Consider the following 27,963-nt stretch of genomic DNA (forward strand, 5'->3'; position numbering starts at 1 on the left):
TGTTGGCAGGCAGCTTATATTATTTCTGTGTTCGTTGTATTAGAGTTCCATACGACAATAAGAAAAAAGGAACCAATATGATTTATTAAATAAAAAAATTATTTCTCTTATGACTTTCATCGACTGGCATATTTGATATTTGCATTTACATTTTTGATTTCACTTTAAGAAAAAAGTTAAAATATTAAATTGTCAATGTCAAAAAGTCCTCCAAAGTCTGTGAACTGTCAAACTTACAAAACAATTTTGCTTTGTTTTGTTTGATTGTGTTATTTTGATCCGAGTCCGAGGTGTCATCAATAATATAAATCATACATTAATTTACAGAAAAAGGGACCGAAATCAAATAAAGCTTGTCGTTTCACTAAAATTCGTAATCGGTTTATGCATTCCAGTATTTCCGGCGGCTGAAAAGCAAATCACAAAAAACATGGTTGGGCTTGATGCAGACCTGCATCGTGACGACGAATGCGACAATGTTGGCCTAGGATGTGCGCTAGAACATTTCTCTGAAGTTGAGGATGTCATGAACATGATAGACAACGTTAAAAATATCTATAATACTCCAGCTTTCGAAGTAGAATATGATAAATTGTATGCAATCCTCAAACAGTATTATGAGCAACCTCACTTATTAGATCCTCATTTAGATAAAATTTTGTCCAAGTTTCTGAGTCTTATTAAGGACAAGGAGTCACCATTTGAGTTAAAGCATGCTACATTTAACTACATGTACCAGATTTTCCGAGTCAGAGGTTACAAAATAGTGGTTAGACATCTTCCACATGAGGTTAGTTAATGTATTAGTAGTAGTTAATAGTAATGAAATTATAATGTCAGTAGCACCCGGAGAAAATATTTATGTTTGTATTCCTGTTTCAGGTCTCTGATCTGCTGACTGTACTATCTTATTTAGAAGCTCAAGACCCAAAAGACAAGGAAACATGGAGAAGCCGATTTGTTCTTCTGCTTTGGCTGTCTATTGTTGTTATAATTCCATTCCACATGAGCCGCCTTGATGGTTTTGCACCAGGACAACCAGGTAGGTAGTCATTTCATCTTACCACATCTTCTAGGATGCAATATGGAATCTGAAGTTAATAAATCATTTGTTAGTTTTTAATTTTGTAATCAAGACAAATAAATAAGCATTTGATTCATTATTTTTTGTAAGAAAAATATCAATGATGAACTAATTGATTGCATTTCAGATGTTGGAACCTCAAAAAAGATGACTGTTATGGAGAAAATCTTCAACATCTGCAAAACTTACTCCCTCAGTAAAGATGCCTGTGCAGAGGCCAGTGCTTACTTAACTTCCAAATTTCTTATTAGGTGAGCCTCATTTTTATAAGTACTTATAGCCTTTTTTTTCATTGCTGACTGAACTACTAAATCAATATTTCCACACATTATAGGAAATGTTTTAAAAGGCACCATATTATACATATAACACATTAATAGATAAGCATCCAAGACCTAAGGGTTATCACTAAGGATTAAACTTAGGACCTTGTGGAATGCATAATTATTATTTAAATTACTAAATAATTTACTACTTAGTTATGTTTATTACTAGATTTTTCTGTTGTAATTTTAGATCTGATGTAAAAGAGCTATACATGGGTGCATACTTTGACTGGGCATGTGAGCTACATTCTAACATCCAAGAGGAGGACACCATACACTATGGTGTGTTGGCTGCAGTTGCGGCAGTCCTCAAACACGGGAAACGTGATGATTTGCTGCCATATGCACCCAAATTGCTGGATTGGGTGACCAAGCAAAATTATAAACAGCATAAAGCTATGCTCGTTAGGAAATATGGAGTGAAGATTGTGCAAAGGATTGGTGAGATTTTATATTGATATCATTCTTGATTAATTAGCTACTACAATTGGTGATTTTGAAATGTTACCATATCATCATCCTCAAGGCGTTTACTTTGCTCCCCAATAAAGAGAGTATGCTTTATGGCAATGACCCCACCTAGTGTACAGTGTTTTCAGTGCAATAAAGAATAAATTATTAAATAGTATAAAAATGCCTTGTTTACTCAGGTCTAACATTCCTCCGTCCGCGCGTGGCATCGTGGCGCTACACTCGCGGCTCGCGGTCTTTGGCCGTCACACTGGGAGGCGCTCAAGCCGCCGCCGGGGACCGAGAGCCAATCATATCGCCTCCAGTAGATGACGACGAAGATATTCCACAAGAGGTGAAGATGATTATTTCTTCATGTTTTTCATGTCAAGAAATTAGTACACTGTGCGGTTTAATAGCGCTATACTCGTATTTCTCGATCTTTGGCAGTCACAATTGGATACGCACACGCCGCCATCGGTGATCGCGAGCCTAATTGAATTAATTCACCTCCAGTAGACAATGATGACCTTCCTTAAGACATTCATGTGATATATGTGTCAAGATATGAGATTTATATAGTTCAATATTTCACTGTGTGACTTCATAGTACTACACTTGGGTTTCTCGATCTTCGACCGTCATAATGGTGGCCGCCAGTCTGTCTTAAAACAACCTTTCTTGCAAATTTTGATGCAGTATGCCTTAACAAGTTGTCTTCTTAGTTGTACAGGAAATGCCTACAACCTAAGATAAAAAATTTCATTCCAAACATATTAAAATTACATGAATACATAGTAAAATCTTATTTTCCCCAGGTGGAAGACGTCGTAGAACTATTGCTATGTTCCCTCCGCGACGACGACACCGTAGTGCGATGGTCCGCAGCCAAAGGTGTGGGGCGTATCGGGGCGAGATTACCTGCCTTAGCAGCCGCGGACGTGTGCGAAACAGTGCTGGGTTTGTTTGTCGATACCGAGCGGGAAACCGCTTGGCATGGCGGGTGTATGGCGTTGGCTGAACTAGGTTCGTGTCTGTTTTTGTTATATTTGATTTCTGTGTACATGCCTAAGCATCCGACAGATGTGTGAGAGTGCTGCGGTTCACAAGATGCGAAGGTCACATTCAGTTGGATCGCTTAATGATAGAATGGAATTGAGATTCAGAGATACTGATAGGTCACCCACCAACTAAATAATAATCATAATTTTTTTTAATCTGTTCCCTTTATGTAACCAAAATATCTTTAGAACGTGTCGTGTTTGACACTTATAACCCTGTGTACCATTGTATTAGCTCGCCGAGGTCTACTCTCGCCTCGCCAAGTCGGCGCCGGCATCAGCAGCGTGGTGCTGGCGCTGGCGCGGGACGAGCCGCGGGCGGCGTGCGGCGGGGGCGGCGGGGGGCGCGCGGCCCGCGACTCCGCGTGCCACGCCGCGTGGGCCTTCGCCAGGGCTTACGACGCGGCGGCTCTGGAGCCTCACGCCACGGTGCTGGCCAATGCGCTGATTGCGACTACGTGTTTTGATAGAGAGGTATGTTTCTTGGTTATTTTTTGTAGGTATATATTCGAAAAACAGTCATATTTTTATTGGTCATAAATGTGGATAAAGCTGGATTGCTGTGATCTGTCTACCTGTACAGCGACAAGCAACAATTGTGAATAAGTAAACCTTTAACACACACACACTATACCTTTAAGGTGACCCCAAAGCTTAGTTGATATTTTGACAGCTTGTTGCGAATAATTAGTTGTACACACTTTTAAGCAACCAAGTAAGTTTTCAGCATTAACTACGATTTAATTCAACAGATTAACGTCCGTCGGGCGGCGTCGGCTGCTTACCAAGAGAATGTCGGTCGTCACGGCATGTTTCCACATGGTATTGATGTGCTCACCACTGCTGACTTTCAATCCGTTGGACCGAGGAACAACGCGTACTTGGTTGTGGCTCCACAGGTAATTTACTATTTACTTTACTAGCTGTCAAGAGAAAATGCTCATAGGGCTGAACTACTTTTACTAAGAAAATATTTTCGCAGATCTTATAGTTCAGTTGTTCTTTCAGTAATTCTTAATTAGTGTTCTAACTTGCAAATCTTATTAATAAGTGGTAGGTACAATAATGAAATAAACAAATATAAATTAACATGGGAATTGGATTGAGTCCAGATTGGGATAACTTTATATGTTTAAAATTGCCCTAATTTGAAATAACTTTCAGGTTGCAAGTTATCCTGAATATACTCAACCCCTTGTGGACCATTTGGTGGATCTGAAAGTGGAACATTGGGATTGTGCCATACGCGAGCTGGCTGCCAAGGCTCTTCATAAGCTTACATTCAAGGTTTGTTTTAAATATTATACTTTGTGTTACTTAAATTTCTCACTCTTTAATTTAACACTTTTTCATCTTGTAGTTCAAAATAATATGTAGGTATAGTTTGCTATAACTGTAAGCCAACCCTCCGCCAAAAAGCCCTCAGCCAATAATCTCGACTCTGCTTACCTGATTTTTCCCGATGTTACCCAGTCTTTGACATCTACAGTATGAGACACTTTACCCCTCATTTACCTCCAGGTGCACTAAGCCAAAACATAATATATTGTATAAATGCAATTGTACACATACAAAAAATGTTTAAAAAACCTGTCAGGAAATCAAACTCTTTTGATACTGGCTATTTGGCATAAAGGGTATAGCCGGATAAGTATGACGATCTGGCCTCCAAATGAGAACCTTTATCGAAACTTATGTTCTAATATCGCCTTGATGTACAAACACAATTTATGTACTTTTCGCCGCCAGCTTTCGCTTTGACCTTGAGATATGGGAATAAATAATCGCACGCATGACTTTTATTCAAAGTCATATATCTCAAAAATTAATTACGCTAGAGAGATGAGACCAACGCGAGTTTTTAGATTACATTGCAGAGTATATCATATATTATTTTCAAATTTTTAGAGTATATTTATATATAAAAAAAATTAAAAAATAAGTAAATCATAATTTTTTTTTCATGTTCTCTGAGACTTACAATCACGAAAATAATATATGTTATGCTCCTTTACGTGCTCTATTACTCATAAAAATTTGGTAAAAAAAAAGTTGGTGCAACACTTTGAAAAAAAAAATAATGTGATTAGCGCCTTCTACTATACCCTTGTTCTATAAGGCCTACATTACATTTTATTCATTTTTTCGAAGTGTTGCACCAACTTGATTTTATTCACAGGCTCGTATCAATTTTCACAGGCTTTATCTTACTTGGCCGAAATAATGGACGATCAAAATAATCTTTTAGTACAATATGTGAAATCAGCATCTAATATCATTAAAGCAGAAGTAAAATCAAGGCATATAAATAGTAAAGTCTATCGTATTTACATTCACTATATTTCCGATGGTAATGATTACAATAGTATTCTCCGTTATTGCTGTGATTGTCCCAATGGCAACGGTACAGTGGGGTGCTGTTCACATACAGCAGCTATTATTTATTATCTGTCATATGGACGATATTTGTCCAAAATTTTGCGTCCTTCTGAAGTCCTCACTAAAATATTTGCTACTCAAAATGTTCCAGTAATAATTAATTACAATAGTGACGATGATTAATTTTTTTCTCTTTTTGCTATTTTGATTAACACGAAAAGTAATAAAAGTTGTGATAAATATTGGACATTGGTTATTTTTTCTTTTCTTTTTGAACAATTATTCCAACGCTTATCAAGTTGGTGCAACACTTCGAAAAAATGAATAAAATGTAATGTAGGCCTTATAGAACAAGGGTATAGTAGAAGGCGCTAATCACATTATTTTTTTTTTTCAAAGTGTTGCACCAACTTTTTTTTTACCAAATTTTTATGAGTAATAGAGCACGTAAAGGAGCATAACATATATTATTTTCGTGATTGTAAGTCTCAGAGAACATGAAAAAAAAATTATGATTTACTTATTTTTTAATTTTTTTTATATATAAATATACTCTAAAAATTTGAAAATAATATATGATATACTCTGCAATGTAATCTAAAAACTCGCGTTGGTCTCATCTCTCTAGCGTAATTAATTTTTGAGATATATGACTTTGAATAAAAGTCATGCGTGCGATTATTTTTTCCCATATCTCAAGGTCAAAGCGAAAGCTGGCGGCGAAAAGTACATAAATTGTGTTTGTACATCAAGGCGATATTAGAACATAAGTTTCGATAAAGGTTCTCATTTGGAGGCCAGATCGTCATACTTATCCGGCTATACCCTTTGGCTATTTTGCTCTGTTCGTTGGACGCGATGTCAACTAGACATTATTATTTAAGCTTTAGATAAGTTAGGTGTATTTTTTACGTTTTATTTATTTTTAACAATAACCCCTAAGCACTTTATTTTAAAGTGTTTATTATTTGGATTAACATGACTGAAGTAAGTGTTAAGGCAGAAAAAAAAAACTTTGTTACTTTGTTGTAAATTAGAATTTGACCTGCACAAATAAACGCATGTTTCCTTTAGAGCCTAGTACTATACTTACTTTGACAAATCATTTAAGATTTCTTTTTATTACAGATTATAACAAAATGTTAAAATAAAGAAAAGTCTGAACTGGCCAAAAATTCTCTGTTGAATTATGATGCACTTTAACCATTATTGTTATATAATTTAGATTCCGGAGTACGTAGCAGGCGTGATATTGCAGAAGTTGGTGAATAAGACTGAATCCATAGATCTGAACGTGCGACACGGAGCTATACTGGCGATCGGAGAAGCTATATATGCATTATCTCAAACGAAACTAACTGATGGTTAGTCATGTTTTAAATTTTTTTTCTTTTTTTTTGGCAAAATTTCACAGATTAAGTTAGCCTCGATGTAAGTTCGAGACTTGTGTTACGAGATACTAACTCAACGATACTATATTTTATAATAAATGCTTATATAGATAAACATCCAAGACCCAGGCTAATCAGAGAAAGTTCGTTTCTCATCATACTCTGGCCGAGATTCGAACCCGGGACCTCCGGTGACACAGACAAGCGCACTACCGCTGCGCCACAGAGGCCGTCAATTTCTGCTGTGTTAGCGAATCTTGGGTCCTTCATGAGGAAAACGCTACCGGGACAAACGTTGCTTGAATTGCTTTTTCTTGTCTGAGTTGTATAAAATTTATGTTTGAGTCATCCTGACATGAAGAATAAATTGAAGCAATACGATTGATTTCAAAAGCTACTTGCCGATTGCAAAATATAAATGTACTTACCTTACTCCACCTGTGGAACGGTGTTGATAGAAAATGTCTATCATCCAGGTAAAACAGCCGATACGTTGATCTCAGCGGACATTCTGATCGCTGTCCGTGACTTAGTCCCGCGACTTCGCTCCCGCCAACAATTTCGCGGTCTCGGCGGCGAACTGATGCGGCAGGCGTGCTGCCAGTGCATAGCGTCGCTGTCACTGGGCGCCGCGCCTTACCACTCGCACGAAACTATCGGTACGTTTTTAATTTAGGTGTGTGTCCACCCCCGTAAAAAGAAGAATCTCAGAATATCTCTTAGACTTCCCATGCCAAATTTCAACTTCAACTTCAAACTCCAATAACTCAATTACCCAGTATGGTAAAATTTTCTTACTATCTTATTCATTTCTACGGTATAACCATAAAATTAGTTGATCAGTTATTGTCTAAGTCCAATTAATCCATTTTCCAGCAGTTTACATAGATTTTCAACAAAGGAAAAGCTAAGACTATTTTTAACAAATACCAGGAATAAATTACATATAATTTTATCAAGTGCTTTCAGTAATGTACATGACGATTAATTGTTCTAGATGAATGGTTGAATTTGATCGAAGAATGCCTCTCCCACGAGGTGCAAACTATACGTGATAAAGCAATACGCGCTTTGCCATTAGTTTACGACCAGTATTTGCGAGACGACAACATGAAGTATGGGGAATTGACGGCTAAGCAAAAGCGGATTCAATTGTTGGAGAAATACTGCCAACAACTAGGAAATACCGGGGTCAATGGGCTTTTGTTGAGGATGGGATTTGCTAGAGCTGTCGGTAAGACGTTACAGCATCTATATATTTTTTCACCAACTTTCTGTTACACCTGTATGTTGTTTGCTACTATTAATTTCCTTGTATTTTACTAGTTTGTACTGTTTCACAACAAAGTTGGTTTTATATTTTTGTGATCCTATCGTGCATTAAAAATTATTTAGTTTCGTAAGTTGATGACTACATCCGGTATTATTTATCTAAATTATATATTGTATAATCGTTACAAAACTGTTGTTTTACATTATCATCCATTACTTAGTTTAGAAAGGATGTAAAATTTCAAATATCAAGATTTTAAAAATAATAATTGTATACAGGGTCTTTACCGAAATTCGTCTTGTCCGAGAATCTTCAGCTAGTGATACAATCTCTGATAGAGTGCACCAAAGTGTCTGAGAGCACGCACAAGTGGGCGGAAGCGAGACGAGACGCCGTCGTCGGGTTGACTGAAGTTTGTCAGACGCAAGGTAAAAAAAAGATTATAAACATAACATAAAATCACGCCTCTTTCCCGGAGGGGTAGGCAGAGACTACCTCTTTCCACTTGCCACGATCTCTGCATACTTCCTTCGCTTCAGCCACATTCATAACTCTCTTCATGCAAGCTCGGCGGTTTCGGGTAATAAATAAATAAAAAAGATAATAAATATTTTAAATCTTTTAATATAAGTTAGGTGGCAATGCAAAGCAGGCGATCCAGGATCCTGTATGAGTAATGTTCTCTAGCAAAGGCGGGGGTCAGATGGAAGTCGCTTCGTGTAAAAACATGACTCATCCAATACATAATCATGGTCAAAGGCACTTCTCGGGCTCCTTTCCATTAGGTGAGGTCGTAGCCGGGAAAAACCTGTGACCCAATTTTATAAGTAATAGCAAAAGTGTATTATGAATAAATAATTTAAGTCTTTGCATGCGCCACGGAACTTCATCCATTTGTTTCCGCAGGTATAGTGAACGGAGTAGAGAAATATGTAGGAGAAATAGTAGAAGCTCTGTTGGAATGTTTGAACGAGTACACCATTGACATGAGAGGCGACATCGGCGCATGGGTGCGAGAAGCCAGTATGACTGGTAAGTATAAATGTAGCGGCCGTTCAGCCTCCATGGACAAACAAACTCTTTGACTTGACATTTTAGATGACCAAAACCGACTGACAGACTGATGAAAAAAAGGACAATCGAAACTAAGACAAGACGACGATAAAACGACACCTTGAACAGCCAAAATTTTGTTTTATTCAGACACGACCTAACAGACCCTCGGCCCGTTCAATAAATTTAGTTTGTTATTTATGCACTAACTTTTAAAGGAGAACGTTCTCAATTAGACTGATTTAGTGCCGTCTCTGAATCAGTCTAGCTCTTAATAGAGCTAAAATAAGAACATTTGGATTCCTCTTGTCAACCTGTCACTATTTGAAAGTCAATTCCATTATGAAGCCATACAGTTGAACGTGGCTTTGCAGTATTTTAGAGACGGTTGGCTCTGTCTACCCCAAAAGGGATAGACGTAACTATATATATGCATGTATGTAGAAGAACTTAGCTTTAAGCAGATCAGTCCTAGATTTATCGCTCGAGAAGTATTTCAAAGTTACGCATTGTTAGGTCAGGGAATAGGGAATAAAAAAACTGATTTTTTTATGCTCGAAATTCATTATCCATTTACAATGCCCAATATTTTTCGAATGATACACAAATCTCCATAAATTCCAGGTCTCCTGTCCATATGTAGGCAATGTGCTTCGGAAGCGCCACATCTGAACTCGCCACAAGTGATAAGAGATATAATGCGCGGTCTTTCACAACAGGCTGTAGAGAAAATTGACCGTACGCGAGCCCACGCCGGAAGAATCTTTACCGCTTTCATCTACAAGTACGTATTGTTCTATTTATAAAAACAATATTTTATGCCGGAATAATAGTTATACCGGGAATATGCTTCGGAAAACTTCATCTTAATTCACCAGATCTACAAGTAAGTACTGCTATCGTTAAGTGTAGTTCTAGATATGACCGCAATATGGTTTGGAGGCACTTCTTCTAAATACGCGGTCTAAACAAATAGCCGTGGAGAAGATTGATCTCACGCGAACACACGCAAGAAGAATTATTATTGTTTTTATCTACAAACACGTATTGTTAATTTTTTTAAAATTTATATATTGCTATAGCGGCATTGTGCTTCGGAAATGCTACTTCTGAATTTGTAACCAAGCCACAAAAGATTTTTCAAGAAATGCTTTCGTCCACGCATGTAATTTTTTAGTATATTTTTTATATACCTATGACGGCATGTGCTTCGCAAACACAAGTTCCGAATTCGTCACAAGTGATATGAGATATAATACAAGTCGTGGGGAAGATTATTCGCACGTGAGGTCACGCGGGGTGTTCTCACGCGTTTTTATCAACGTACCTGTTATCGTAGGGCAGCAAAAAAACGCTTGCCCTACTTATTGAACAGTTTGCCCGCAGACATTAGATCTGTATGTGGGAACAACGCATCAATTAAAAAAACTCTTCTCAAATTCTATAGAAGTATGTAGCTTAAATGAGACTGACCGCAGTCAAACTGTGAAAACAGTTTTGCGGAATATTGTTTTTAAGTTTCATTATGATTATTGTGTAATAAATAAATAAATAAATAAAAAAAAAAAAAAAAAAAAAAAAAAAATAACAAAAATGGCGAGTCACTGCTGAATTGACTGCAATTTTCTCTAATCAACAATAGGTCATAGTTGAATGACAATAATAAAAAACAAAGTAAAGAAAAAGGAGTGAGAACGTTTAGTATGTATAGTGGTTTCTTCATATGCCGGCATTATATAGTCGTGTCTGAAATACTGGCCCCTCTGAAATACAGGTCGGGTTTATATTCTTTATTGTACCTACATCCAAAGCAGCTTACTAAAACACCCTACAAATCATCAAATCGTCATTATTAAGCTGTTGATTTTGGTTCTTGAAAGAATGCAAGTAAGTATGTAATAAAATAGATTTTGTTCTGACTTTGAATATGTTATGAAATAATTTGGAAAAATGTACCATGGAAAGGTTACTGAAAGTCTAAAATATGTAGTTTTTTTCCCCCCATGTATTACGAAAGTGATAATATCTATAGGTATATAAAAACTTGTTAAGGTCGCTCGTGTGTGCAAAACAATATTGTTTTACAAATATAATGCGATACGGTGACAAACCGAGAAATCGCTGGGAAGAAAATAAATACATTCGGTGTATGATGAAATATCGTAAGATAATTAATTTATTGCATCATTTTGCTAACGCTACCGGGATGAATGACATTATTTTCGTTAAATTTAATTTTCTAACGATTTATAATAATCATCCATTCATGTTTTTCATTTCAAGTTAATTTAAATAGGAATAAAGATTTAGTTGTGAAATGCGAAAATCATCTGGGATCAACACAGAAAGCAATTAATAAAATAAAAATCATTATCTCAACTTAAAATACGATTACTTTTCTAGACATTCGCTCACCCCTTATTCATCCATTTTCATCTAATCATTATGTGATAAAATTCACTGGATAGCCAAAAATATAACGATATTTTTTTTTAACAGCGACCCGCCAATCAAAAACATACCTAATTACGACGCACTCAAGCGCATTTTCCCATCGGACGAGGTTGAGCTTAAACAGAGCAAAGAAGCCGATGAAGATGACCAGGCAACTAGTGAGAACTCCAACGTTGTTCTGTGGTTGTTCCCTGGACATACAATGCCGAGATTTGTTCAACTTTTGAGCTATCCCGACTATAGGTATAACGTTATTAAAGGACTGATTGTAAGCGGAGGCGAGATGACTGAGAGTTTGGTAAGTAATTGGTTTTGACCCATTATTGAGTTAAGTGTTTCTTTTTCTCTTGTCTTTGTGTGGCAAAAACAATAACTACAAAAGCGCAACAAGCACAAAAAAATGACTTAACGCATTGATGTGAATTGAAATATAGAGTGAATGTGGGAACATTCTTCTCAGATAAGAAAAGAAAAGAAATATGCCCTCATCAACTCATACCATTCTTTGACACTAGGTAAAAAACATAGGAAGCATTATCTGAGAAATTTCCATTATCGTATGATATGCAGCCAAAAACTCGTGAGAAAAAGAAAAATATGAATGACCCTCTACTGACTATTTAAAAACTAGCTTTTTATCACTTATTTAGCCCTAAAAGTCATTTGAGGTATATAAAATGTATTGACAAACTGCATCTTGTAGGTGAAACACACAACACAATCCCTATACGCCTACTTGAACTCGCTTCACGAAGACAAGGAGCTACTGGTGGCAATTTGTGATGACATCATAAAGGTGTTTGCAGACAATCTGAACGTAAAGAGGATTACAGGACCGATATTCAATTTTCTTGACAGGCTTCTCAGTTCTGGTTAGAACTTTTTTATTACTTTGAAACATAACATAACTCGTATTCAATGGTCTACAGAATTTGAAATAATATATAGACCCCAGAAATGGTATAGTATATAGGCTACTAGTAGGTACTGGTGGATGTGACGTCACAACTGATGGTTGTGATCTTATGCCATATAACTACACAGTTATTAGGACATCAGACATTTAGGACACCCCGTATGTTTCATGTCCATAACATAATCGTAAGATTTATGTTACAACTTCTCACAAAGTAAGTGCGATACAAAAAGACAGCACATTCCTATATCTTCAAGTAAAATATAGCATCTTTATTATGTGTATGTTTTCTGTGCAATAGCTCGTAGATGTTGTGTTTAAACCAAATTATCCTTGGTATAAGAGAGAAGAACGATTTAGTAACCAAACAGTTAAAAGATTTCCTGTGCCATAAGCCTTCTGCATCAACTATCAGATCAACAAAAATTAAGTTTGACCTGACATAACGAAATTTACGCATTGAGTACGAAGCAAGTAGGCCAATACTTATTTATTTTTTAGGTTCCATATCACCAATCCTGGAAGACCCAAATTCCACATTTGCACTGAATGTATTAAAATATCTTCAGCTAGAACTTAGAGGAGCGAAGAATATTTACAAACTACTTGACTCAATCAATGTGCTTTGTCAATTAATCCAGGTTAGTGAACTATTTTTTTTTAATATTTAGAAATAATGATTGAAATTTTAAGTTTTGGTTAATTTTCGTGTGTTCAGTGTCAGTCTTGGCACTGACTCTCGGATTTGATTTGAGTGGGTTTGACCTCAATCGTAAGCAAGATACTCGTATGGCCAAAATTTTGTAAGAAATATAGAATTGTTGAGTTCTAGCTTGTAGTTGCGGCTAAAAATTCTTGTTTCTTCCCAGGTGGGCGGCACAGTATGTTCCCGTTCCCTCGGGCAACTAGTCATATATTTGTGCTACGCCGACCGCTACGTGCGGCGCTGCGCGGCCGCAAGGCTCTACGAGGCGCTCACGCTCTACGGCGACGAGTGTGCCGTATCCAGCTCTAACCTCAGCCAGGTATGTTACATCTCGAGAGAGACTATAACATGTAGGTATTGCTATCTCAACTATTTGTGCTACGTGGACTGCTGAAGCTCTACGAGTGACTTACACTCTACAGCGACGAGTGTGCCGTGCCAGAGGTTATATCTGGCTAACCAGGTGACTATCTATCTCTTTCACTCTTCAAGCATATACTAGCAGTGTCTCATCTATTTGCGTTAAGCGGAATGCTAAAGCTCTACGAGGCGCTCACACTCTAGGACGACGATTGTGCCCTGCGTAGCTTTAGCGCCCAAGTGGCAATACTTCATTTTGACTGACAGATATTTCCCCTGAAATTGCGAGCATCAACATAAATTCTAATTTTTCTCTTGTCTTTCAAGAATTATTATTATTTTTTAAATACAACAAATTTACAATCAAGTATACTTTGTCTCCAGGCCATGTCGATCCTAGCCGACACAGATTGGGAGAAGGACGTGACAGAGTTGAGGCCAATCAGGAACGAATTCTGCGACCTAATGGGAATAAAGCGGCCAGTTATGAAACAAAAACCCTAATACTCTTGACTTGACTATGACGTTGTGCTTATAACAATGTCTTTTAAACGGAAAGCGTAGTGCTTGAAGCACGAAAGTTTGTATTTCTTCAGAATAAAGTTATTTTATTAGCTGACTGGCTACAAGTAAATTGTTACTTTGTCCGATACGAATTTTGCAGCCTAAAGGGAAAAAGCGGCCCTTACCTTAATACTCTTAATTATGACCCTGTGCTTATTATAACGCTTTAAATATTGCTCGAAGCATACAAGTTATAATTTGGTCTAAATAATTTCTTTTATTTATTGCTTGGCTGAAAAGAAATTGTTATTTTAAATCAAGAAAGAATAAATATTTGTTGCACCTAGCCGGAATGTAGTGGCTAGATATGAAAAAAATAATAATAATAGTACATATCTTCAATGTTCTATGCATTTGTGCTCGAAGCACAAAAACATTTTTTTATCAATATATATATTTTTTTACTGACCGGAAATACATATTACTTTTTCACTGCTTGTGATTTAGAAGAATCGTATATTTTTGTAGCCGTGGTCAGTAATTGCTTATAATAAAAAATTCACATTTAACTTGAAACAAATACTAACAAAGAAAGTCAAAGAATACATTATGGATAACCATTTTAGTGATTGCGCTATTCTGTTTCTTTAAACGCTGAGCGTAACCGTAAGCGTAGCTTAAAAATTTTAAATTAGACTAGTTTATAATATATTTTTTATACTTTTTTTTCATTTTTCAAATGTTTTGTTACAATAATATTTAGTCACGACCTAGTGAAGTTATATGTCTATGTATTGCAAAATTATCACAAGAAATGTACTGATTTATATACTTACAGAATTAATTTATGTTATTTAAAATAAAACATATTTATTTTACTATTTGTATTATTTCGGATTATTATAATGAAGCTCTGTGTGTCATTAACATATTTTAATTCAAAGTTATATTAAGGATTTTATAACTAGGTAACAACATAAATCTTATCCTAAACGTTACTTACAATGTCCATGATACATTAATACTCAACCATGAATGGCAATTACTCAGTACTATTTTTTTTATTGCATTTTATCATTTAGATCCGTCATAAAGCCAATAGTGTTATAAACTAGGTGGTCTCGTCTGTTTAATATTGCTTTAAGCTTGGCTTTCTTAACAGAAGCCATTGATGACAGTCCTGGCTATTAATATCTCTTAAATCTATCAAAGCGACGGCGAAACAACTCTTTGATGAAACGCTTTCTATAAAAAAAGTAAGTTTGAATCAAAAACGATTGTCCAGACCCTAAATATCAATTCGGCGTGTGGTTTCAACCTAGCGTTTGCAAGTCCGCGGGATCCTGAGGCGCCTCTGCTATAATGTCCGCCCAAAATGTGCCGTAGTTCTTTAGGACGGTGCCCCTGTAAAGTAAATTGTTATCCTATTAAAAATTGGCCTTAATTTCTTTATCAAAAGTATTTGAAGATTAAAGATAAACACCCGCTTATATGAAAAGAACCGTAAATAAGGCATTAATTGTGACTGCAGTTATAATCCTAACTCGCTACATCGGGGAAACTACATTTCATCCTGGTAAAATTTATAGCACCCGTGGGATTTGCAAAATATCTGTGTTATTTTGTAGGTGGCGTTAAATTCGCGCCGGCGAAACTGCGGTTGAAAGCTAGTCTAATAATAATAATAATTGGGATTTTTTTTATGTGTTTCAGTGCATAGTATACAAAACGATTTTGCGATGTCAGGTTCGCATTTTGGTGAATGATTGAGAAATATTTATGCAAAATGTTTTATTTGTAATGCACTAAGAAACAGTGATCTAAATCAGGCTAAATTCATTAGATGAAGTTCGTTGCCCTGCTCCTTAAAGCAAGTTCCTTTCACTCGGACATGTTGCGCAACTCGTGAGAAGTCGACCTTGAAGATAAACTTCCATTACAGGTAATTACATGCAGAGTATGACATATAGAGTACCGACTCCTATTGCATAAGAGAATCATCTACATACTGAAACTGATGTAGATGATTCCCTTATCTCTACTTCGCGACAGACTACTTAGTTGGAATAAAGGGAACTTTCGTAGTTCATAAACAATAACGCCAGGCTTTTGTCTTCTAGGAAAATAAGCGCCCTATGATTAGTAAGAACAATTTATCATATCTACTTCAATGACTGAAGCGATAACATTTTATAGATAGTTAATTTTTCTTTTTTCCTTATGTGGGCATCATTACTCTTTTTGAATATCACTCACGGCGGAGTTATCCATAAATATTTACAAAATCGGCCATTAAAAAATTAGGTACGGTAGATATCACATTTATAGAATAGGGTGATGATCATAAACTAATCCCTTTTTATCAGGAATTGCTTTAATAAAATATTATTGCTAAAATAAAAGAAAATCACTGACAAAATTCCTTCAAACAATTTCCCCGAGATATTTCAACTGTCTTTGATCTTTATATGCGTAGATTCGTCCCTATACTTACGTGAAATACACCCTGCCCTGTGTATTAGGCGGCGCTCGCCAAACCAGGGTGGCTCTATTCTTGTCTCTGGGGTCAGCGTGGGTGATTGCAGAACATTCTGGATGTATCGTAGTGTTCGGAGCCTCCTCCCATGACCCGAGCCATTCGTCGGTCTCAATCGACCGCGCTTGTATGAAGAACCCTTTAAACGGTTCCGATCCTTCGATGGTCACTGAAAATATTATTTTTCATTTTCACAGGTGCCTTTTTCTAATTATTAGTAAGTACTCACCTTAACAGATTTCGACTTATGTGTAAGACACAAACTCTTTTGCAAAAATCTTAAAAGAAGAATATAATATCTGGCGCTGTTATTGATAATTGTCGTCCCTATAACTTAGTTCGGTGTTCTCCTAATGGAAAAATGAGTATAGTAATTAAAGCCGCTCATCTTCTAGCGTATAATATTTTTCATTATTCGCTGATAATAATTTTAGAAAAACTAGTTAAAATTGTAATTATATTACTTTTCGCACGCCAAACTATTATTAAAATAAATTAAGGTAATTAAACTTATTATCTAAAAAATATTTAATTGAATCATTATTAAAACGACTATAAATTGTGATTTATGATACAGATTTAGTCAAGTAGCGTACGATTTAAAACCGGTCTCGCCATATGTGTGACCTATAATATCCCAAGCAGACCGGCATGGCGCAATCGAACTTGGTTTAACTATTACAATTACGGTTAAGTAGACGTTATCAATGATCAGAATCGAATAATCTACTCATAACTGCCATGTCAAGGTTGAGAATATAATTGTTTGTTTTTAAATTCTTTATTGCACATAGAACAGAAATATAACAAATTACAATACGGTCATTGTATTTAGAAAAATACAATGGCGAACTTATCCGACGAACTTATCCGAATTGTGATTTCTTCCAGTCAACCAAAAATATACAGGAAAATTCAAAATCAAAGACATATTTGAGGATGCGTTATAATAATAAATTTAATGGTACTTATTTTTCTTTAATTCTCTGATAAGAATTCAAAATTAGGTTTGTTATATTAGTAGATTCCATTCAAATATCTTGTTTAAAAGTTTAAGACAAAGTTATCTATTATTTACAAACACACCGGCAATTGGTCTCCTGTACTAGCCCACTTAGCTTTGCATCTTCTCTGAGATAACTATGTCTAGGACACATGTTGATCCCAGATATCCAATGCGTTATTAGTTTTATAAACCTATCCATGAGTCTCAAAATGTGATTTGCAGATTTTAGGTACCAATAAATAAAAAACCTATGAAATTATATCAATATTTGTAGTACAGTTGTATGTTGCTATAGTTCCATCCACTGCATATTTAAAAGAGATTGAGATATATTGCAAAGCACTTTCATAACTAACTTCACATTTAAGTTTGATAAAATCTAACCTGTAACTGCAGAATGTGGTCCATAAACAGCTGAAGATGCAAACACCCTGTAAGGGAGTGTGGATAGCGGTTGCGATCTGTGCTGTCCATGGTTTGGCTGATTGGCGCGGTTCTTCACACACGTGTCCACCGGAGCGCCATCGGGGAAGGTATTAACTCCCACGCACAAAACCGACACAAAAAATAATTTATAAAACATATCTAATTATAGGATGTGGCTTTGAAAAGCTTCAATGCTCAACTGCGCCGGTGCACGCAAGTCCGCTCACTTTTGTAAGCTTCGAAAGGATCTAGATTTTGAACGTTGACAGATCGATAAATGTCTGGTTAAGTGTGCCGGAGCAAATCATTGGCTGCATGGGTAACATTGCGCAAAACGTTAATGAGTGTATTTGGGAATTTCGATTAAGGTAAATAGTTGACAATGTGCATTGTTAATAATGTTTATTTACAAGTGTACCTACTATAGGTAATTAATATTAAGAATAAAAAAAACCTAAAAGATAAAATATACCTTTATTAACTTAATTGCTTTTCATAAAAATATCGGTACGTTTTAAATTTTTGAAGGCAAATGAAGCTCATTCACTTATCAACAAAAACTATTTTATCATCTAATTTACGATTGGGGCTCAGAAGATCTGGATTCAGTTCAATGTCTATGTTATCATTATTAACAATATATTGCATTATTTCTTCGACCAAGTCTTCTTCCTCATTATTCAGCTGAATATCACTCGGAATGTCTTCGTTGTTAGATTTACTGGCAACTGGATGACCTGTTTTCGGAATTTGTTCATCAATTGATTTTGCTGTATTTTCGTCTATATCAGATATAGGGCTAACTTCTGAAAGAGTTTCCATAGTGCTTTCCCGACCAGATTTCCTCTCTCGTCCGTATTCTTGTACTTTAGCATAAGTAGGAATTTTCTTGTCTAAGTGGACAACATCATAATCATTAATGGAATTATTATAAACACTACTATTTGGGGATGAGACACAATGAATCCAGTTTGGGCCATCCATCGGAAAAGGCATGCGAGACTCTCTTTTAGGGGCGCTGTCTTCAAATGACTCATAAGCATCATTAGTCACGCCACTTTCAATAGTTTCATAAACTGGTTCTAGTATATCTGCTAATCTTTCACTCGCTTGTATCGATATTATTTCTGCGACGTGTAAACTGGGTCTGATTATGGCATAATCTGGTTTGGAATTTTCATTTGATGGAAGTCCGGTACTGTAGGTCAATCTTCGGTCTGGATTCGTGCTCACTCGTGGGGCAATAGAATCACCTCTAACTCGGGATACATACGATTCCGTCTTCTTGTATGTCACTTTCAAAAGCATGTGGACCTGCGGATTTAATAAATTTTATTGCCATTTTGTTAAGTAAGAAAAATAGTTGCACACATATGATCACGCCCGTTTCCGGGGGGCACTACATTTTACCACTGGCCGCGCTCCTTTTGCACCATCTTAATTCATCAATGTCCTTATTGAAACTTCGCTTTCGAGAACTTTGACTTGAACTTTCACATTAGATTTGATCTGCTTAGTTCACTACTTAGTCTCTAACAGTCTCAAGGTACGTTCATTAAGTCATTACCTTACCAACGTTCCCGTTAGCTTAGTGGCTTAAAGGGTAAACAAGAGAACATTTGAATTTAGTATATTTGATTAATAGCGACAATCACCTCTTTATTGACATAACAGTACAGCATAGCTACAATGAACCCCTGCAGTCCCTCGACTGTGTAAGCCACGTAGTAGTACGCCTGTTCACCGGTACAGTTGGTGGTGTTCGGCCTGAATGCGGTCAACAGGAACTGGACTCCGAAGATCGGCATCAAGAACAATGTTGCTTTTGTTGTGTTCCTGAAAGACACAATGAAGTAAAAGGCAGTGGTACGAAAATATTTACTACATTATATATAAAATTAGTTCAGTAGATAGGAAAATATTTCTCAGGGTGGTTTATGTAGTCTCAGGCTGGGGCAAGGAGTTGAGAAGTATAAAATACTTAGGTTCATGCTGAATTTACTCGTAGCCGCAACGTACCTACACGAAGACAAGATGGTTTCGGTTATTAAATTCAAATGAAATTGAGAACTTTTAAATTATAGTAGAAAAAAACGATGCTAAAATTCATTAAGAGTAGGTACGGCTGTCAAAAAGTCATATTTAACACCACGGTTAGAATAAAATCTAGGTCAGTATAGGTAATGTCGATTTATATCGGTATTATTTAACTCTAAGTCCTTCTTCTTAAAAAAGTATACAATATTATTCGGAGCTTAAGCTGCAAAATTGATAATGGCCTACTTAGTTACACGACCTTCATTTCAATTTTTATAGTGCTCTCAAATCTCTTACATAACCTTTTTACCTTCATACATGCAATATCCTGTACCTATTTAAACATTTATACACAACGTTACAAACAAGCTGTTTAAAACTCGTTAAACTTATTCCCGTTTATCTCGTTCCCGTGGGAATTTCCAAAAAAAAGTAAAGATGATTTTGTTTGTCTCTGTCTAAATATCATTAGTGGTTTTTGAGTTTATTTGAAAATTTGAATATGGATAGAAATCGGAATAATATACTTAGACCCAATTACCCGATTCTGTTTTATTTTTTTCTATTCTATTCTATGGTATGTAAGTATAGTATGGATAATACTTCAATTAAAGACTTCTATATCCATACGAGGATGTGGCTTACAAAGTGTTTACTTACAACTGGTTAGCATTCTCACTGTTCCTGACTTTGGTCAACAACACCCTCATCACATGAAGGAAGAGGACGGTATTGACCAATAATATGGCGATTCTTGGCGTGTCGAGGATCCATTGGGCGTAACCAGTGGTGTAGATGAGCCAACAGGAGTGGTTGTCGTATAAACCCATAACAATGGCCCAGGCCGCTACGGGGGCTATTGCGAGAACTGTAAGAATTATTTATTTGTATGGTTTTTTTTTTATTTAGGCACCAATTTTTACAGCTGTTGAGTAAAAAGGCACAACTAGAGCGGATCTATTTGCCTTTATCAAACCGTATAAGTAAGACGTGAGAACGAGACGACGAGAGACTAACGTCTGAGAATGACAAATTGTCAGGATTAATAATATCAAAAAAGCAATATTTTTCATTTTTCTTTTTTATAAAACTTAGAACTGAATTTCTGCTAGAATTGCGTTATAAAACTACAATACCTATTTTTACAATCAATTAATTTAACAAAAAAATTAATTAATTCAGTCCAAATAGAATACCAATTTCTATGGGTCCAGCGGAATTGCCATGAAAGTGTAACAAGCAAAGGCTTTCGCTCTATGCTCAACTCACCAGCTCCAAACCCGTACAGCCACCTTACATTTAACTTTTTCTTAAACACAGCCACGATCAGCCTATGCAAGTATATGCCTTCCACCAGCATGCAGATGAAGACGGCGTTAGCAGCCACTCGTTCCCCAATACTGATGCTGCGACACCATATGCTGTTCACAGACATAACTGTGTCTCCGGAGTTTGTAAGTTCATCCATGTAGATCTGGAACGTAAAGACGTAAAGGGCCACTTATGTGAAAAGTGGCAGTTCGAGATGAAAACAAAATGGATGAGACAGATTGTTTCGGGTTATCGGTTGCGCGAAGATGCAAGAAATAAAAAAAAAAGCAGATCTCCGTTATCTTTGAAATTTACGTATTTAGATGAACCTTCTTTATAAGTTAATGAATATCCTAAAAACAAATTTTGTGATATTGTTACACTCTCAGAGTAACACGCAAATATGTGTGCTTCTTACTATAGCTTTTATAAAAATATCTGAAGGAATTTATAGAATAGTCAGCTTGTACTCCAGTATGTCCAATGTATTCAAATTAAGGCTGGCAATGCAATCGGGAGTACACAAGGCTTAAAAGTAATTATAGATAGATATTCTTACAATAACACTTACTTCACTCCTGCTGACAATGACTAAAATATTCCTCAGTATAATAGCAATCAGTAGATTCCGGTGCAGTGCTACCCTGGTGATGCGCAGACGTTTGTAGAAGAAGAAGATGAAGACAGCGGGCAAACAGCTGATGCAAGAGAAGGACAGCATGGCGATGTGGTATTTGTACCGACGGAGAAGTCGCGGGGCAATGCTGCAAGTGCTGTAGTCCGTTTGTAACTCCCAAATACCGTTGTCGTTGCATTGCTTGCTGCTGAAATCTGACATTCGAGAATTAGTTTTAAGTTTCTGCGTAGATAAGGAAGGAAGGTCATTTTCAGATTCACGGGATAAATTTGTTAAACTTATTCTTGATGTCAGCATTTATCAAGCAGCAGTCGACAATTCGTCGATGATAGCATAAACATCTAAATCTATTCTAGACAAATAACATAGATTGAGTTGGCCCCGAAGCAAGTTCGAGTTGTGACGGGATAGGACTAACTCAACGAAAAAAATTATTGATCACACAGGTCATCAAAGTGGAATAAACCATATTTGCACTCAGAATTTTTTTAATGAAAGTCTTTAAATACCTATAATAAACTCTGATGTCTTGTAGCTGTGCAACTAGTTGGATTGAGTAACAAACATCACGATATAAAACTTTCTCATAATAACAAAATATTTATATCATTAGTATAATGTGTTACTTTAATAACAGTAAACAATTTCAAGGTGAATTGATGCTTTAGCTTTTAAATTACTTGTTTAAAAGGTAATAGAGATATCTTCTGTTTATAGTTGTCATGTGTACAGTGCGCACACGCAATGACCCTGGTCACTAATTTAATAACATCGGCTTTACGTATCAACATCATTTTTATCCATTATATAGATAGCTTGGCTTAGATGTCTTCCCTCTGGCTTTAGTTCCGGTTACATTCAGAACTTTCTGGAAGGAACCCGGGGTGCACGTTTACGACCATGATCGTCGATTGGCGACTCCCATATGACCATCCGTAACCTTTGCGAGGGAACCTAACTCATCATGGTAACCATTCCATTGCAATGTGCAGGTTTTCTCATTACGTTTTCCCTCACCGTATCATTAACTCACCAAGCATCGGTTGGCACTCAAACTAATGTAAATGACAGAAAAGTGTCATTGGTGTGTGACCTGTGGCCCCCCTTGCATTACTTAAACCTCCTGAAGCCATATCATGATATAGGTAATGTCGTTATTCACGGCTTTGAATCTTTGTTTAAATTAGGTATTTAATAGTTAATAGCAAACCATAACATACACAAACAGGTTAACGTTCCTATAAACTTACTTACTAGAGTTTGATAAATAGTGGCGTATTTGTCAAACTCTAGTACCTAAGTAAGTTTACTACGGAACCATGCTTCCGTAATATAAACCGAGCATTCCGTTTCAAGGCTTATCCAACTACTACGATAGCAAAGCCTTAAAATTATAACATAACATTTCGGGTCACCATATCTAATGAACACGCACGAGCCAGTAAAACATACACATAAACTTTAATCTTGCGCAATAGTGTGTAACTAAAGCATTACGCAAGACGAGACTAATTAACGTAAGATTTTAAAATTGGGAATATTAAAAGACTATAGAAATGGTAAGTACTGGTAAATATGACGTCGCAAGTGATGGTTGTGAAACAAACATACACACCTCAATTTTGATAGTTATTTAACAGCTTAATAACTGCGCTACAAGACAACAATACACTCAGACCATTAGTTTTTAATTTGAATGCGTTTAAACTATATTTAAATTAAGGCGTGATAGTCTCTTACTCTGTTACTTACACTTAATACTCATACATACATATAGACACGCCTATATCCCTTGCGGGGTAGGCAGAGTCAATGGTCTTGAAAAGACTGAAAGGCCACGTTCAGCTTTATGATGGAATTGAGATTCAAAGAGACTGTTTGCTATCCCGTCGCCTATAAGAGTAATCCCAAGTTTATAAGCCTATCCCTTAGACATCTTTAGGAAATATATGGACTGGTTCTATTCTAAAGTGCCGGAAACCACACGGCTTAACACTCATCGTATGTACATATAAAAATATTAGCAAGATGGATAAGGTTGAGCACGAAAGCTCAAATAATGCCCAATGGCCAATTTAGTATAGCCATAACATCATTCCTATAATTATCAGATTTATTTGCATAAAACTTACGGTGACATGATGGTCCTACGTTGGAGTATGCAAACTCTGCACATACTTCCGAGGCTGTGGAGCCAGCACTGGCTTTGTACCAGCAGGTCCATGCGTCGAAGGTCGTGCCACATCCTGTTTGATCTGAAAAGAAAACAAAACTATATCTGGGAACGATTCTCATGAAATCTGTAATAATCATGTTTGAAATTAAGGATTTAGGAATTGTTTTTTGAATGTAGTATAATAGGTAACATTTTGTTTTATAAACAGCAATGTTTAGGTATTGCAACTTTTTCGATTGTGAATTTCTGAATGATCGTAAGAGATTTTTTGAGCATCGGGTCTGTATTGTTTTTATTTGATTTTTTATAAATATCTATCTTTATGTCACTGCAAAGTCTAATTTCTCTGCTTCTAGACTTTTAAAAAAGTAAGGTTCCATGTTGCATATGCAAATATCTTGTAGCAGTCGTATAAATGAGTAGATCAAAATTAGGTTAAAAATATTGCTCATAAACAAGATTAAAATCATAGATAAAACATGCAGTGTACCATCTCCATTTGGGACCTTCGGGTCACCGTATCAAAACAATAAGCATATCCCGAGTTAAGTTGATAACATTTATTACTTGTAATTTACTACTCGTATCTCTAAAGCCGCATATTATAGCTTCATATTAGTAAACTTCAGGAAGGGGGTAAGATTGTATCCACTAGTACAGCCTTCTCTAAATCAAAAAGGTAAAAGAAAGTACAAAGAAAGAATTCGTGAATAAAAATAAAGAATCATTAATATTATGCCTCGACTAGCTATTACAAGGTAATCCTACGTCCTTCTCCATATCCCACATTAAATGTAGATTTGCAACGTTTCATTTAGATGTTCAGTGGTTTTGACGTCAACCAAACACACCTTCAAATATATAATAATAGTATGGATGCAACACAGTCCTTAAATTAATATGAACTTAGAGCTTTACAGAGGATTCTATCTCCATACTATCAGGAGCCTTACAATCAGAATCTTACTCGTAGAGCTGTCTTCGAGTTGAGTTTCCAGCATGTGTTGCAAGCAGCAGTCTTTGGCGGCGTTGAAGCATCTTTCCCATCGTCCCTGGACTGACGGGACCAACGCATTCTGGACAGCGGTCGCCACTTCGACAAGGTTCGGGTCGAATGGAAAGCAACCACATGTGCCGTCTTCTTTTGCCTAGAATTAATCAGGAACTAGTCAGAACTAGTGTTGGATAGGACTTAATTTGAAACTAAGTAGTCTTAGAGAGATCCAGATTTGAAAGTGAAATTAAATTTACGAAATGAGCAGTATGTTCGACAAAAAATTTTGATCAACTAGAACATTTCTCAATATGTAACTACCTTGTTGTGTCTATTTATCTTCTCATTAGATAAGAATTATCTAAATTTTTTATGTAACGGTGGAACTTATGTGATTCGATCCCCGGTCAAGTACCTGACCACTTTCGCCATCAACCAATAGCAGCGAAGAGTGTTAATCGCGCAAGCAAAGATTCCAAGAAAGGATTACAGCTGCGGTTCCCCAGGTATAACACCTACTCTAGTAGAAGATCTACCCTTTGGTTGTTGGCGAGTCCGAATCATCTTTCGCTATAGTGGATATGGCTTCAGTATCTTTGCCGTGCTAAATAATCTTAGTCTTACAATTTCCAAGCATGGAGCGTATGAAGTGCCATAGATACAGCTGGAGCTCATATTGAGAGGGTTGGAGCCGCCGACGTAGAGGAAGTCTGGCGTGTATATGAGGCAGCCCCAGCCAGCCACCCACTGGTAGACCTGCTGCTGGTAGTTCACATTACGGTAGTTGCAGGTCGCTAGGTTATCTGGAGGTATGGCATCAGGGGGTTCCTGAGTAAAAATAAGAATGAAGTCGTAGAAATTTAAAAAATGTTGTTTGCAGGATGCATCTGACAAACATTGATGTGTAGATGGTACATAGATAGTATTCTTTATTTATTCTTCTTCAAGCCATTTTGCAACAAAAATTAAACCATCATAGTCTTAAAGGTGATTCGAAATCACATGGATAGGAATTAATAAGCTTGGTATGCGGGTTAGCTATGCTGATATAGCGGCGCCCGTAGTAAATAACATATACAAAGCCTTTAAAAAGCCGGCGATAATGATCCTTATCCGTTTTAGTATAATTCCGAAAATTAGCCCTTACAAACAAACAAAGTTACGAACTCTATATCGTCATATTTCCCCACTTTTTAAATTTGTATAAAATAAATTACTCCTTTATTGTTATACGCGTTACCTCACAAATATAAACTTCTGGTCTGTCACAGTCCAATTCGCTAGCAGTCTGAATTGCTACCCTGGGGGATCTCGGCCGCCATACTTCTAGAGCTTCTTTGATGGGGCTGAAACCGTCTGTGTTGTAGAATTCTGCCTGAAAACAGTTGCATAATTCCTTAGAATTTTCATATCATTTCTAAATACAGTACCTGGGTGGCCGAGCTGTGCTCGGTGGACATTAGAAATACAGGAAACATATACAAAGGAACTCTTATTTCTGTATTCCCTACGGGGTAGAAAGAAATATTAACATCTTGTTAGCCCATCTCCTAAAATCCCAATTTTATTAGCCTTTCCTTTATTATATATAATAAAGGCGCGCGAAAGCGAATGTTTTTGTTTGCTCTCATCTGTAAATCTGGTATACAGTTTATCGAAGATCATAACAGAAGATTTTCCCGGATAGGAGGACCTAAATAATAATTTAACAGCTATAAGCATTAAAATTGGCTGACTACCACGCAAGGGATATAGACGTGGCTATATGTATGTATAAGCATTAGTGTAGCATACGTATGTATAGGTACCTACTACAAATGTAAAATAAACGTGCTTTCATACATAATTTTCCTATAACGATTTTAAGGACTGGCTACGAACGAGCTACGACTGCTACGAGAGACATTTCTTGGTAAGGACGAAGTGCTACGATTTCTACGAACCAGCTACGATCGTAGCATACTTTACACATATCATCAAATTTGTAATTTATTCAGGAATCTTTTAAAATGTAAACGTAATACTGCGAAAAGCACACACACGCACTTGTAACACTAAGATAAAATCATAATATTTTTTAAATAATAACTTTATGATTACCCTTTTTAACATTCTTCGTTTTTATTCAGTTCCCTGTCAATTTGGAAATCATTATTAGGCACACACGTTACACATGACTTTATACATAGCATTGATTCGCAAGACATTAGTTATCATTTGCAATGTCTGGCGATGCTGATTAAGATCTTGAAAAATTGAAGAATAAAAAATATTTGAATAAGCGAAAAAAATAAAAATTCTCCAGCTTTATGACGTTTTCATTTAATTTAATTTAATTTTGAATTAAACTAGCTAATGAAATGATCCCGCTGTATTTTTCCGAACATTATTTCTTAGCAAATACATATGTACCTACGTCACATCAATTATCTGTTTGCCAATTCTTAGCCAATTCAGTAGGTACAATGGTTTAGGGGTTAAGGCCACGTTCTTTGATATGTCTGTCACCTCGGCCTTTTATAACACAGTTTATCTATTAATTACCTGTACACAATCATACAACAGTATCCAGCACAACAAAAAACTATGTAGTCCATACATTTTCGGCTCTCACACAATTTTCACAAACTTGAAATTCGAACATTATGGACACCAAACATTTGGCGTATATACAAAACTGATTTAGGAGTCTAACTGGAAGTCTTATACAGTTTGAAGACAACCTTATACATTCCTTCTATGAAGTAAACAGCGATTGTCTTCTGTGTATGTTGTGTATTGCTGGCTCGAGCGAACTATTGCTCATAACAAATAATTGTTTGTAAATTATCTACGACGGCGATCTGCTGCTATCGCCGGATTAATTTGATTCTTATGCTGTGA

The 27,963-nt window shown here is 36.3% G+C and overlaps 3 protein-coding genes across 4 annotated transcripts; 1 reads left to right on the forward strand and 2 right to left on the reverse strand.

The window, feature by feature from the left end:
* Positions 1-239: 239 nt before the first annotated feature.
* On the forward strand, positions 240-14,835 carry LOC106134697 (tubulin-specific chaperone D). The gene is made up of 20 exons (XM_013334800.2): positions 240-790; positions 883-1,042; positions 1,212-1,335; positions 1,601-1,851; positions 2,061-2,215; positions 2,679-2,886; positions 3,157-3,395; positions 3,674-3,820; positions 4,086-4,208; positions 6,526-6,664; positions 7,168-7,350; positions 7,689-7,925; positions 8,243-8,392; positions 8,871-8,996; positions 9,642-9,801; positions 11,517-11,769; positions 12,175-12,343; positions 12,889-13,028; positions 13,257-13,412; positions 13,838-14,835. Exons 1-20 carry the CDS (start codon positions 431-433, stop codon positions 13,955-13,957), a joined length of 3,600 nt encoding a protein of 1,199 aa, XP_013190254.2. The 5' UTR covers positions 240-430; the 3' UTR covers positions 13,958-14,835.
* LOC106134699 (putative defense protein 3) lies at positions 14,817-18,387 on the reverse strand. Its single transcript, XM_013334803.2, has 3 exons — positions 17,884-18,387; positions 16,452-16,662; positions 14,817-15,361 (listed from the first exon to the last, which is right to left on the reverse strand). Exons 1-3 carry the CDS (start codon positions 18,080-18,082, stop codon positions 15,271-15,273), a joined length of 501 nt encoding a protein of 166 aa, XP_013190257.1. The 5' UTR covers positions 18,083-18,387; the 3' UTR covers positions 14,817-15,270.
* On the reverse strand, positions 18,381-27,905 carry LOC106134698 (parathyroid hormone 2 receptor). 2 transcript variants are annotated; one of them, XM_013334802.2, is made up of 10 exons: positions 27,804-27,905; positions 26,321-26,455; positions 25,705-25,908; positions 25,054-25,234; positions 24,043-24,165; positions 21,845-22,104; positions 21,232-21,436; positions 20,623-20,830; positions 19,581-19,761; positions 18,381-19,239 (listed from the first exon to the last, which is right to left on the reverse strand). In XM_013334802.2, exons 1-10 carry the CDS (start codon positions 27,810-27,812, stop codon positions 18,469-18,471), a joined length of 2,277 nt encoding a protein of 758 aa, XP_013190256.2. In that variant the 5' UTR covers positions 27,813-27,905; the 3' UTR covers positions 18,381-18,468. The 2 variants fall into 2 exon arrangements, with proteins under 2 accessions (XP_013190256.2, XP_013190255.2); XM_013334801.2 differs by having other exon boundaries at positions 27,625-27,900.
* Positions 27,906-27,963: the final 58 nt, after the last annotated feature.

Source organism: Amyelois transitella, chromosome 9 (assembly GCF_032362555.1).
Source record: "Amyelois transitella isolate CPQ chromosome 9, ilAmyTran1.1, whole genome shotgun sequence".
In the NCBI taxonomy this organism is placed as follows: domain Eukaryota; kingdom Metazoa; phylum Arthropoda; class Insecta; order Lepidoptera; family Pyralidae; genus Amyelois; species Amyelois transitella.